Source organism: Phyllobates terribilis, unplaced genomic scaffold (genome assembly GCF_046119375.1).
Source record: "Phyllobates terribilis strain yellow unplaced genomic scaffold, ASM4611937v1 Scaffold_2__4_contigs__length_985480577, whole genome shotgun sequence".
In the NCBI taxonomy this organism is placed as follows: domain Eukaryota; kingdom Metazoa; phylum Chordata; class Amphibia; order Anura; family Dendrobatidae; genus Phyllobates; species Phyllobates terribilis.
This window is the reverse complement of record NW_027362762.1, coordinates 580,515,660-580,529,982: the sequence shown is the minus strand read 5'-3', so window position 1 is coordinate 580,529,982 and position 14,323 is coordinate 580,515,660. Positions and strand designations below refer to the sequence as shown.

The window sequence follows — 14,323 nt, the reverse complement described above, 5'->3', positions numbered from 1 at the left end:
CTTGCCCTTTATGCCTTGGAGGTGCTGGTCTGCCCTGCGGAAAGTGTCATGTTGGAATGTGTGTTTAGCATGGCAGGGGGTGTGATCACAGACAGGCACATCCGCCTGTCCACATCCAAAGTGGGGAATCTAACATTCCTTAAAATGAACCAGGACTTGTCCATACTTTTGCATGACAAGATAACTACACCAGCCGCACCCAGCCAGTATTCAACTCTTTTTGTCATTCGTTTCATTTGGGTGCCTCCTCTCTTGCACCTATTTGGTCAAGTCCACCTCTTCCTCCACTTGGACCTACGCCTTGTGGTTCTAAATATCTAGCTTTAGTTTTGTTAAATATAGGTTGTTTTGAGTTAATTCCATGAAAAAAATACAAAAATAAACACCAAAAAAATACAACCCCCCCCCCCAAGAAAATTACTTCTCCCTTGCCTCTTCCAACCATACCACCACATCTACCTCTTCCTCCACTTGGACCTACTCCTCGTGATTCTAGAGAGCTAGTTTTAGTTTTGGTAAATCTATGTTGTTTTAAGTTAGTTGCATATAGAAAAAAAAAAAAAGTTGGATTACTCCTCCCTTGCTTCTTCCACCCATACCACCACATCCACCTCTTCCTCCACTTGGCCTCCTGGTTATAGATTGCTAGCTTTAGTTTTTTAAATTCTAAATTGTTTTAAGTCAGTTCGATAAAAAAATAAAATAAAAAAGAATGAAAAAAAATACCGAAAACCCTAAAAAACAATGTTGAATTACTCCTTCCTTGACTATTTATTTATGTTACTCAGTGATAAACGTCATTAATTTCACAGTGCTTTACATTCACTACCGTTCAAAAGTTTGGGGTCATTTAGAAATTTCATTATTTTTGAAAGAAAAGCACATTTTTTTTCAATGAAGCTAACATTAAATGAATCAGAAATACCCTCTACATTGTTAATGTTGTAAATGACTATTCTAGCTGCAAATGTCTTGTTTTTATTGCAATATCTACATAGGTGTATAGAAGCCCATTTCCAACAACCACCACTCCAGTGTTTTAATGGTACATTGTGTTTGCTAACTGTGTAAGAAGGCTAATGGATGTTTAGAAAACCCTAGAAAACCCTTGCACAAGTATGTTAGCCCAGCTTAAATCGGTTTGGCTGATGTGAGAAGCTATAAAATTGACCTTCCTTTGAGCTAGTTGAGAATCTGGAGCATAACATTTGTTTGTTCTATGAAACTTTCAAAATGTCCAGAAAAAGAGAACTTTCATGTGAAACTCGACAGTCTATTCTTGTTCTTATAAATGAAGGCTATTCCATGCGAGAAATTGCCAAGAAACTGAAGATTTCCTTCAACGGTGTGTATTACTCCCTTCAGAGGAGAGCACAAACAGGCTCTAACCAGAGTAGAAAGAGAAGTGGGAGTCCCCGCTGCACAATTGAGCAACAAGACAAGTACATTAGAGTCTCTAGTTTGAGAAATCAACACCTCACAGCTCTTCAACTGGCAGCTTCATTAAATAGTACATGCAAAACGCCAGTGTCAACGTCTACAGTGAAGAGGCGACTCCGGGATGCTGGCCTTCAGGGCAAAGTGGCAAAGAAAAAGCCATATCTGAGACTGGCTAATAAAAGGAAAAGATTAATATGGGCAAAACAACACAGACATTGGACAGAGGAAGATTGGAAAAAAGTTTTATGGACAGATGAATCAAAGTTTGAGGTGTTTTGATCTCACAGAAGAACATTTGTGAGACGCAGAACAACTGAAAAGATGCTGAAAGAGTGCCTGATGCCATCTGTCAAGCATGGTGGAGGTAATGTGATGGTCTGGGGTTGCTTTGGTGCTGGTAAAGTGGGAGATTTGTACAAGGTACATGGGATTTTGAATAAGGAAGGCTATCATTCCATTTTGCAATGCCATGCCATAACCTGTGGACAGCGCATGATTGGAGCCAATTTCATCCTACAACAGGACAATGACCCAAAGCACACCTCCAAATTATGCATGAACTATTTAGGGAAGAAGCAGGCAGCTGATATTCTATCTGTAATGGAGTGGCCAGCTCAGTCACAAGATCTCAACCCCATTGAGCTGCTGTGGGAGCAGCTTGACCGTATGGTATGCACAAAGTGCCCATTAAGCCAATCCAACTTGTCGGAGGGGCATCAGGAAGCATGGGGTGAAATTTCCTCCTGGTTCAAAATTTTTATTTTTTATTTCTGCTCTGCTTAGCAAAGGGACAGGATGCAGCCGTAGTGAGGGACACTATTAGGTTTTACATGTGTGCATACCCAAAAGTTTTTATAATCTTCAACTGTGTCGGTGGGAGTGATGTGTGACTGAACATATTTTTCTACTCTTATGCAACCATGTCTGTGATAGTACTGTGCCAAAAGCCACTGTATGTATTCCTTAACCCATATCTGTGGGATTACTATGCCAAAAGCCACTGTGTGTATTCCTTAACCTATATCTGTAGGGGTACTATGCCCTATTGTCTGGGTGTGAAATTTTTATTCAACATCATTGGGGAAAATATGGAAACATGCTGTGTGGGTGAAATTTGTTATTAGCTTTTGTGGTGGTACTGTGCCCAAAAGCCCCTGTGTACTCTGCGGTCATGTCTGTACGAGTAGTGTGCCTAAAAGTAGTCAGCCTTGTGGCAGGGCCTAATGCTCATTAAAGGATTTAACTACTCATTCCAGTTACAGAGCCTCTAAATTGTCATGAATGGCTATATTGGCTCTATACATCAACTGCTGACACACTTGAGAAGTGGTTAATTTGCTTGACTGCTGCCTTCTTTGATGTGGTAAGCATTTATCAAGCTACCTCTCCGGAATACAACCCTAATTCTCTGTTATGTACTCTGCAAACCTGCCTGTGGGAGTACTGTGACAAAAGCCGCTGTGTGTACTCAGCAACCCTGCCTGTGGTGGTACTGTGCCCCAGTGTCTGGGTGTGAACTTTTTAATAAGCTTCTCTGGGGAAAATGTGAAACATGCTCTGTGGGTGAAATTTTTAACTGGACTGCCTGTAGCAAACCTTGCGACGGACCACCTGCTTGATCAATATCATACTACCTGCTTTTCATCAGCGGCATTTGTAACGTACGCTGCTGGAGCAAACATTTTGGAGCTGTGGGGGTACTGTGCCCCATACTCTGTGGGTGAAATTTGTAAGCTGCTTTTGTAGGGGTACTGTGCCCCATGCTCTGTGGGTGAAATTTTTAACCAGACTGGTGGTAACAAGCCTCAGTCTTTATGAGGGCACAGTTAAAATTTTAATTTTATTCATTTACTTGCTATTTTGCTATGGTGACAGAACCCATTTAAGCAATTTCCCTATCCACATTTTTTTGCAGGGCAATTTTCCTGCTCTTACCCCCATTTTTCTTCTATTTGTAGCCCCCAAGCCCTTACTCTGACCATTTTACAGCCATTTTACAGCACTGAAGTTTGGTACCCCATTAAGTTATATGCGGTTCGGTGTCCGGTGTCAAGTAGTCAGGCTGAACCCAGCGAAACCACGGGTTCACTGATTACTAATGATAAAATAATGGTTTAATTCAAAACTTTGTGTTCCAAAAAAAAGCAAACCTTAGAAAAAGAAATAGAAAAATAAAAAAAAGACTGTATGGTACTTGGATGAAGGAAAGGAAAAGACTGAAAGTGCATTAATGAAAAATTTGCTGCAGTGAAGGGGGTTAAAACATTTTTATACATTTCCTTTTGTATCTAAAAATACTACCAAAAAGAAGAGGAGTATTTACATAGCCTTACCAATGCAATGCTGGCTTGCGTTCTGCTTAGAGTTGACACCAGTTCTGACTGCTTGAGTTCCACAGCTGAACATGTAACTGCTATCAGAATCTTTATAGAGTAGAAAATAGGTAAAATAAAAAAATAACACATTTCTAAAAAAGCATATAAATGTATGATTAATGTTGTCATAACACAAAATTACAGCAAGAAAAGAAGGAAGATGATTCCTACTTTTACACAACTGTAAAAATGAAACTATTTTTCAGATTTTTAATATTGTGCTTTGTCTGCATAATAGAGTTAAAAATAGAAATGTTATATTTATCCAAATGCAAACACTACTGCATCATGCATGAAAGGGAAAAAAGCTTTTTGAACAAAGTTGTCACCCACTGTTCTGTGCCCAGGTAAAAGTTTAAAAACAAGAAAGTTTTTTTACAGCATTGAAAATATACAAATTCGTACACTGACATACAATAAAGGTTTTGCTTATGTTTTGTTTGTAGTTACCTGGCTGCATCAAAGTCTTTGAACTACACATGAGTGAACAGGAATCTTTTTTCCCATTGCGATTGCAAGACAAAGAAGCACGAAATGGTGGTACTGGTGTGGTACACGTTATCAACTCTAAATGGAAAAAATATCATTGCGCATTTGAATAAATCTCTGCTATATTGTTGGATTCTTTGTAATTTATTCTTTCCACCATATGTACAAGTCACTTTCCACTTACCTACACAGTCTTTCCGGTTCCGATGTAGTTTAAAACCAATGGGACAAGTACATTCAAAGCCTCCTGGAAAATTGATGCACCCAAATTTGCACCCACCTTTGTTTATGCTGCACTCATCAATATCTGTGGATAACATTTAGGATTTCAATTACCATTGTTGGATCTGGATTAAGTACTATACTTTAAATTATTTATTGAAAATCGATTAAAGCTTGAGAATTTTGTCTCTCATCAAGTAAGCATTATTTCTAGATTGAGCAACACATGGCCAATTTTCTCTAAATACTAGTTATTAGAGAATCTTTTGAAATTCGAATTTGCCAGCTTTGCTGAATTTTCCTCACAGAATCAATTTACAATGAATAAATTGCAAAGCATATAATTGCCCGAAAATATGTGTATAATGCATGGAAGGCTCTTGAGACTGTATTTAACCTTTTTTTGAGCTCTTTAACACAAACCCAACCATAGGTTAATGTCATTTGTTCACTACTATCTTGCTAGAGTAAGACGAATGATAACTGGCATACACCAAAACTGCACTACTTAATTCTTAATACGGTCCAAAAATTATCATTTTTTGCCTACCTTCCTGGTGGCTTGTGCAAGTGTAATATTGGACTATTACAACAAGGAATTGTACAAAAAAAATTATTTCTTTTTTTACAACATGCACTTTTTTTGAGGCCAACCATTGAATATGAATTTCTAGAATCTTGAGATTTTTTCTTTCTTTAAAACAGTATTACATTTTAATATTTGCATTACTATTCACACACTGACCACACTGCTATTTTCAATTTGCTTCAGCTCTAAAATAATAAATCATAATCAGATTTAGGCCTTTTACTATCCCTATGTGGAATGAGATATGCACTTTGACCTTCAATCCCTAGGCTGTATAATCATAAAATGGCCACTGCTTGCCCTGCATTAATCTTTTGTAGTCCGTGTGATGTTCCAAAATTCCTCCCTGATTTTCTGCTCCAGACCATGTGATGTGACAGCTGCAAAGCACAATGGGGAAGACCACGTGTCGACACCTGACGCTATGCGCCCGCTGTCTGGCTACTGTTCTCTTCAGCAGTGTTTGATCCTATTAAATTGAATTGCAAATTGTTACAATTTTGCAAGGTCCTGTAGATTTTTGAAAATTCAACTCCAAGTTGATTTTCAGCGGACTGTTCCATTCATCCCTACCAAATACTAGTGAAAATTACTGGTTTTCTGATGTTTACACAATAATTCCTCTCTAGGGCAACATTGTTACAGAATGTATTTACTGTGGATTTCACAAAGCAGAGTCCAGGAAAGATGGTGGTCAGCAGCACTCACTGCAAGGGATGCACGTCCATAATCCTCAAGGAACCCACTCGAGGAAATTTCAGCAAGAAAAAGTAAAAGACAGCATCCATACCAGGGTGTTCAGTTGCAAAAGAGGTGTTTATTCCACCATCCCAAAACACATAACAATTCGACCTTGTGTGGGTCTTTGTCAAGTATAGGTGAACAAACACGGGGCCGTCCTTATGTAGTGTGGTTCACAGTAGAACACCAATCACTACAAAGGTACAACTCTCACATCAATAATAATTAGATAATTAGAATATAGTACAAAAAAACAGATGTAAAATGCCATGGAATAAATGGCGCTATAATAATAATAAATAATAGTAATAATAGATCCATACATTAACACAGAGGTTATTTTAAATATAATATCCATAAAATACAATCTTACTCAAAGCAAATATATGAAACCATTATTTACATATGTACTGTACCTCGGTTGGCCTATCAGGCTTGGTATCTTGATATCTAAGTGAATAAAGAGAAAATTTCAGCTCACCCCTGAGATGTAATTCCATACATATGGCGTTTACCGCTTTAGGGGATATTTATTACTACATAAGGACGGCCCTGTGTTTGTTCACCTATACTTGACAAAGACCCACACAGGGTCGAAACGTCTGTTTTGGGATGGCGGAATAAACGCCTCTTTTGCAACTGAACACCCTGGTATGGACGCTGTCTTTTACTTTTGTATGTTCACAAAGCAGAGGTCGCACAGTGATATCTGAAAGGGTATTTATTACTGCAAATATAATTACAATGAAGGTGCGGGGGAGCTGCATGTTTCACTCTTTGCATTGCAAGGGGTGAAATTCGCCACAACATAATTTGGCAGGCTGCAGACCTCAAACACGCAGCTCTTATAAATTTATGCTTTGAATATGTTTCACAAAATGTGCATGAGACTCCTTAAAGACATTATGCACTATACTGGCACTGTAAAACAAACTGGATTTTCTGCGATCGAATATGCATCAAAAACTTCACTGCATTTTTACTACATAAGAAAAAATCTTGAAACACAAAGTCACACTAGTTAATTATTTCAAAACTGTATACTTTATTCTATACATTTGTTACTGCCTAGTAAAAAAAAGAAATGCAATACATGTTGTACCTCCACAGTGTGTTACGCCATACAGTGCATAGCCCTTATGACACAAACAATAGAAGCTGCCAGGAGAGTTGACACAAATATGATCACATGTTCGATCAAAGGAGCATTCATCGATATCTGTGAGGGGTAAAAAGGAGGTGTTAGACTTTTTAGTAGGTCTATTTAAACAAAAAAATTAAAATGTTCTATGAGTAACTGATATTATATATTGCTTCTATATATACATGGTACATGACCCAGCTTTCCCATCCTGACTTCTCCCTTCCTCTGCTTCTATATACACATGGAATGTTTCTCAACTAACTACTACCCCTCACTCTTATTTATGACCATGTTTACTTGACCCTTGAATACCCTGCATCTGGCTTAGTGTTAATCAGCTGATCAAGATGAGCATAGACCACTACCTTCTGGTTCACACCTGACTGCATTCTGTAGCACATACACTACTGTTCAAAGGTTTGGGGTCACCCAGACAATTTTGTGTGTTCCATGAAAACTCATACTTTTATTTATCAAATGAGTTGCAAAATGAATAGAAAATATAGTCCAAGTTGACAAGGTTAGAAATAATGATTTTTATTAGAAAGAATAATTTTCTCCTTCAAACTTTGCTTTCATCAAAGAATGCTCCCTTTGCAGCATTTACAGCATTGAAGACCTTTGGCATTCTAGCTGTTAATTTGCTGAGTTAATCTTGAGAAATTTCACCCCATGCTCCCTGAAGGCCCTCCCACAAGTTGGATTGGCTTGATGGGCACTTTTTGCGTACCATACAGTCAAGCTGCTCCCACAACAGCTCAATGGGGTTGAGATCTGGTGACTGCGCTGGCCACTCCATTACAGATAGAATACCAGCTGCCTGCTTCTTTCTTAAATAGTTCATGCATAATTTGGAGGTGTGCTTTGGGTCATTATCCTGTTGTAGGATGAAATTGGCTCCAATCAAGCGCTGTCCACAGGGTATGGAATGGCGTTGCAAAACGGAGTGATAGCCTTCCTTATTAAAAATGCCATTTACCTTGTACAAATCTCCCACTTTACCAGCACCAAAGCAACCACAGACCACTACATTACCTCCACCATGCTTGACAGATGGCGTCAGACACTCTTCCAGTATCTTTTCAGTTGTTCTGCATCTCACAAATGTTTTTCTGTGTGATCCAAACACCTCAAACTTTGATTCGTCTGTCCATAAAACTTTTTTCCAATCTTCCTCTGTCCAATGTCTGTGTTCTTTTGCCCATATTAATCTTTTCCTTTTATTAGCCAGTCTCAGATATGGCTTTTTCTTTGCCATTTTGCCCTGAAGGCCAGCATCCCGAAGTCGCCTCTTCACTGTAGACGTTGACACTGACGTTTTGATGTACTATTTAATGAAGCTGCCAGTTGAGGAGCTGTGAAGTGTCGATTTCTCAAACTAGAGACTCTAATGTCCTTGTCTTGTTGCTCAGTTGTGCAGCGGGGCCTCCCACTTCTCTTTCTACTCTGGTTAGAGCCTGTTTGTGCTCTCCTCTGAATGGAGTAGTACACGCCGTTGTAGAAAATTTTCAGTTTCTTGAAAATTTCTCGCATGGAATAGCCTTCATTTATAAGAACAAGAATAGACTGTCGAGTTTCACATGAAAGTTCTCTTTTTCTGGCCATTTTGAGAGTTTCATAGAACAAACAAATGTAATGCTCCAGATTCTCAACTAGCTCCACGGAAGGTCAATTTTATAGCTTCTCAAATCCGCCAAACCGTTTTCAGCTGGGCTAACATACTTGTGCAAGGGTTTTCTAGGGTTTTCTAAACATCCATTAGCCTTCTTACACAGTTAGCAAACACAATGTACCATTAAAACACTGGAGTGGTGGTTGTTGGAAATGGGCCTCTATACACCTAGGTAGATATTCCAATAAATACAAGACGTTTGCAGCTAGAATAGTCATTTACCACATTAACAATGTATAGAGTGTATTTCTGATTAATTTAATGTTAGCTTCATTTAAAAAAATGCACATTTCTTTAAAAAATAATGAAATTTCTAAATGACCCCAAACTTTTGAATGATAGTGTATATTGTGAAAAAGGAGTCTGCTATAGAAGTGTCTACAGTGCATCTCCTTAAGTGTCCCATTGCTTAAGTGTGAGATATGAATTATACCTGAATGGAACCTGAAGGGAACTCATGGTAATTGGATACTTGGACACTGTAAACAATGTTGGTGTTTGTCTTCTCTCTCATCCCGCTAATCCTTCACTTCTTACAACCACCTCTAATCCCTACACCTAGTAATGAACTCTTCATCTCTCCCTCCATCCTCCACATTCATCTCACCTCTTCCTCTGAACTATTCCTCAACATTCTATCCTGTGTCTCTAAGCACAGACATCCACCTCATGCTCTCTCCTGCTCCCACCTACTAACACTTTCTCTGCTCTTCCTCACTGCTGGTGATATCTCCCCAAATCCTGTCCATTCTCATCACATCCCCACAGTTACTTCCACCTCCTATCCACGATTTATCACAAACTCTCACAACCCTTCTAACCTCATACACATTCACCCAGCCCCCACTTCCCCAGTCCCATTAACAAGAGCTCTCTGGAACGCTAGCTCCGTCTGCGTCAAACTTTCCTACATTCATGATCTCTTCATAACTAACAAATTTTCCTTTCTCGGCATCACCGAAAACTGGCTCACTCCCTCTGACACAGCTCCTCCAGCAGCACTATCATATGGTGGATTCCACCTTTCGCACACACCCCACCCGATTGGCAAGCATCGTGGAGGAGTTGACTTTCTCCTGCCAGATAACTGTTCCTTCACCCAAATTCCACTGCCACCCTTCATTACTCTTCCCTCTTTTGAATTGCACTGTGTGCTCATCTACTCCCCCTCCAACCTCCAACTGGCTGTCATTTACCACCCCCAGGATTAGCCACCACCTTCTTAGACCATTTCACCACCTGGCTACTTCATTTCCTTTCCGCTGACATCTCCACTATCATCATGGGCGACTTCAACATCCCCATTGACACTTCTCTCACAGCTGCCTCTAAGCTTCTATCCCTCACTTCCTCCTTCGGCTTTACTCAATGGTCTTCCGCAGCCACTCACAAAGATGGCCACACTCTGGACCTCATCTTCACCCGCCTCTGGTCCCTGTCTAACCTCTCTAACTTACCCCTCCCTCTTTCTGACCACAACCTACTTACATTCTCCACCCTCTCCTCTCCAGGGCAACAATCCCCACTCCACAAACTAGCATACCCTCGCAGAAACCTCAAACACCTTGACTTACACTCACCCTCTGAATCCCTCCTCCCTCTTACAGAAATCAGTTCCCTACATGACGCAGATGTTGCTGCCACATTATATAACTCCACAACAACTGCAGCTCTCAATTCGGTCGCCCCCCTCACACATACCGAAGCTCACACAATCAACAGGCTACCTTGGCACACCAGCCAAACAAAAGAATGGGCCTCCAGGCTTGCTGAGTGTAGATGGAAAAGGTCCCACTCCAATGAGCACTTCATTGCATTCAAACAGTCCCTCACTACCTTCAAGTCGACACGCACTAGGGCAAAACAAACATACTTCTCATTTCTCATATCCTCCCTGCCTCACAAGCCCAAACAACTATTCAACACCTTTAATTCTCTCCTCCGCCCCCCCCAGCGCCTCCTCCCTCTCCGCTCATCTTAGCCAATTATTTTGCCTCATTCTTCAAGCAGAAGATTGACACCTTAAGACAAAGTTTTTGCCTAAAGTCCCTCCAGCCCCTCCTCACACCTACTCAATCCTCCTCCAAAACCAGTTTCTCCACCATTACGGAAGATCAACTTTCCTCTCCAAATCACACCTCACCACCTGTGAACTTGACCCAATCCCGTGTCACTTCATCCCCAACCTTACCAATATCTTCATCTCAACCCTAACCCACCTTTTCAACCTGTCACTAACAACTGGTGTCTTCCCCTCATGCTTCATGTCTGTCCACTCTTTCATCCTTCTTCTCTGCTAGATTTCTAAAACTTAACATGAACAAAACAGAATTCATCATCTTTCCACCATCTCATTCATCCCCCCACTCGACCTATCTATCAACGTCAATTTCTGTTCACTATCCCCAGTCTCGCAAGCTCGCTGCCTTGGGGTAACCCTGGACTCTGATCTCTCCTTCAAACCACATATCCAAGCCCTTTCCACGTTCTGCCGACTCCAACTCAAAAATATCTCCCGGATCCGCATATTCCTCAACCACGAATCAGCAAAAACACTAGTGCACGCCCTCATCATCTCCCGCCTCGACTACTGCAACCTCCTGCTCTGTGGCCTCCCTTCCAACACTCTTGCACCCCTCCAATCTATCTTAAACTCTGCTGCCCTACTAATCCACATGTCCACTCGCTATTCCCAAGCCTCTCCTCTCTGTCAATCCCTTCACTGGCTCCCCATTGCCCAGAGACTCCAGTTCAAAACCCTAACCATGACATACAAAGCCATCCACAACCTGTCTCCTCCATATATCTGTGACCTAGTCTACCGATACATACCTGCACGCAACCTCCAATCCTCATAAGATCTCCTGCTCTACTCCCCTCTTATCTCCTCTTCCCACAATCGCATACAAGATTTCTCCTATGCACCCCCCTTACTCTGGAACTCTCTACCCCAACATATCAGACTCTCGCCTACCGTGGAAACCTTGAAAAGGAACCTGAAGACCCATCTCTTCCGACGAGCGTACAACCTGCAGTAACCCTCGCTCCACCATACCACTGTATGACCAGCTCTGCCCTCACCTACTGTATCCTAACCCATTTCTTGTAGACTGTGAGCCCTCACAGGCAGGGTCCTCGCTCCTCCTGTACCAGTCACCGTCACGTTTTGTTCAAGATTATTGTAATTGCTTTTGTATGTATACCCCTTTTTCACATGTAAAGTGCCATGGAATAAATGGCACTATAATAATAAATAATAATATTAATATTATAGACTGATCTGATAATGATGTCCTATTAATTCTAAGGACAATCCTTTTAAATAATGAATAATCTCTATAAAACACTATATTATACACACCTACCTTGACAACCTCTCTCATTAATGAGCAGTTTATAGCCCTTTTTGCAACCACATTCAAAGCTGCCTACAGAGTTCCGACAGTTGTGATCACAGCCTCCATTGTTAACACGGCACTCATCAATATCTACAGACAGAAATAATTGTTCATCTATAAAGTATTAGCAAGGACATGATATTTGCCTGTTTCTATTATTAGTTTTAAATTAACTTTTTCAATGGGAAGTACAAATGGTTTTACACTAGAACAATACAGAAACTAGTAAGTTGAAAAGATAAGTTTGCCTTTTTAAAATAAGAAGAGTTAACATGTCATGTTTGAAGCGCAGGTCTTTGCCATATAAGACTAGCTGTTTCTGAGAATTTCATCTCAGTCTAGGACATTGCCAAATGGGTTTTATTGTTCATGGAAAATATATAATTTATTGTAATTAAAAATGCAATGGTCTTTCCTAGGCAATTTTAGCTTGAAACATATTTCATATATATTGAAGTAAAAGTCCAGCTCACTGGTCCTGTAATCTACTCCTTGTCACATGATAAACAAAAAGGCAGATATCCAGCACTCCGAGAATGGACTGAAAAAACTTGCAATCTTACTTCAGGAATATACACGTGAATATAAAAAAGGCAGTGTCTGTTCAGCATAACATCAATTTACCTTTACAGGTTTTCCTATCCGCTTGAAGCATGAAACCCATTGGACAGCTGCAGTGAACTCCAGTGAATGCATCATGACATCGACTATCACAGCCACCATTATTTACTGTGCAGGTCTCTAGTAAGGGAAAGAATACCGAAAAATGAAAAGAAGAGGCAATAAAAAAGCAAAACAAAGGATTTAGGCCTCTAAGCATTTTAAAAGAATGAGTAACATCGTCTCTATTCCTGCAATAGAAAATATCAAAACACCATCAGACAAAAATTACTGATAAATGCTGCTAACATATTAAATCGTATCACTGACAAAACAGTGGACTGCATAATACTATTATACTTTTCAAAGTGTAACTGCAGTGTCACAAAACATTTTCACACAGATAAGTTTTGATTTGACACCCACCAATCACTTAAACAAGGGAGCAAAATTGCTCAGCACAGTACCCCTTTTTCCGGTTAGCATACGCTGGACGCATAGACGTTTTAATTACCCTATCTTCTGTCTTGTGAATAGCAATGTATGGGCCCTCTCATAAAATAATGTCCCCCAACCTGTGCCCCTTACAGTTATAATGCTCTGTGCATTATAAATGTGCCCCTTCAAGGTATATATCCCTCATCCTGGGCATTTTCCAGTAATATATGTCCCCCACCCTGGTATAATACCCCCCCTTCCAGTAATATACTGTATGTCCCCCATCTTGGTATAATGTGCCCCATCCAGGTCTTCTTCCAGTAATAATGTCCCTGTTCTGCGGCTCTTCTCCAACAAATCTAAAAAACACAAAACCATTTTACTCACCTTCCCCATGATGTACAATGTCCTCTTCCATAGCCATGCACAGCCAGTGACTAACACACCAACATCAGCTGCCGGCCTCTAATTAGCCGGCGGCGTATGTTGCTGTGAAGGAACGTGGCGTGTGACTTCAGCAGCAAAAAATGTATTTGCCTTACTTTCTTCTGTAACATCAAAGGCTGCTGCAATAATCTGTTTGTGATGTACATATATATGTTCTGTATACTGTAAAAAAATGTCAGAAAAGAGGAAAGGGAATCTATCACCAGGTTCCTGCCACTTAATCTGGGAGCAGTAAAATGTATGGACAGAGACCTCGTTTTCAGCAATGTGTCACTTACTAGGCTGCTTGCTGCAGTTCTGATAAAATCACTGTTTTATCAACAGGAGATTATCACTAGAGGACTAGTAAGTTTGCTGTCATGTAGTCCTCCGTATTTATGAGCTCTGTATTACCCTGCCCCACCAATGATAGGCAACTTTCTGGCCTATGCACACAGTATACAATCAGTGGTGGGGGCGGGGTTATACTGAATTCAAGATTAGGAGAACTGGTAGATCTGAAGCAGATAAAACAGGAATTTTACCAAAACTGCAATAAGCAGCCCAGTAAGTGATACATTGCTGGAATTGGGATCTCTTCCAATATGTAATGCAAAACCTGGGGATAGATTCCCTTTAAATATGGTAAATATTCACATATTCAAAGACATGTAACAATAAAATGAATATCTTTAAATGTTTAATAAAGTGATTTTTTTTCAGATATATAAAGCTTCAAAAGTCAAACAAAGGTTTTGCTCCAAAATTGTATTGCACCATATGGGGATG

General features: G+C 40.2%; 1 protein-coding gene across 5 annotated transcripts in view; it reads right to left on the bottom strand.

Annotated features, from left to right (window-relative positions):
* Window positions 1-14,323, bottom strand: part of SCUBE3 (signal peptide, CUB domain and EGF like domain containing 3) — a 1,075,473-nt gene that overhangs the window by 610,463 nt on the left and 450,687 nt on the right. For all 5 annotated transcript variants that reach the window (XM_073666423.1, XM_073666418.1, XM_073666419.1 and 2 more), the window contains 6 exons: window positions 12,695-12,811; window positions 12,038-12,160; window positions 6,959-7,075; window positions 4,489-4,611; window positions 4,266-4,382; window positions 3,774-3,863 (listed from right to left, as the gene is read on the bottom strand). In XM_073666423.1, the coding sequence (XP_073522524.1) occupies window positions 3,774-3,863; window positions 4,266-4,382; window positions 4,489-4,611; window positions 6,959-7,075; window positions 12,038-12,160; window positions 12,695-12,811 (687 nt within the window). The remainder of the gene's footprint in view (window positions 1-3,773; window positions 3,864-4,265; window positions 4,383-4,488; window positions 4,612-6,958; window positions 7,076-12,037; window positions 12,161-12,694; window positions 12,812-14,323) is intronic.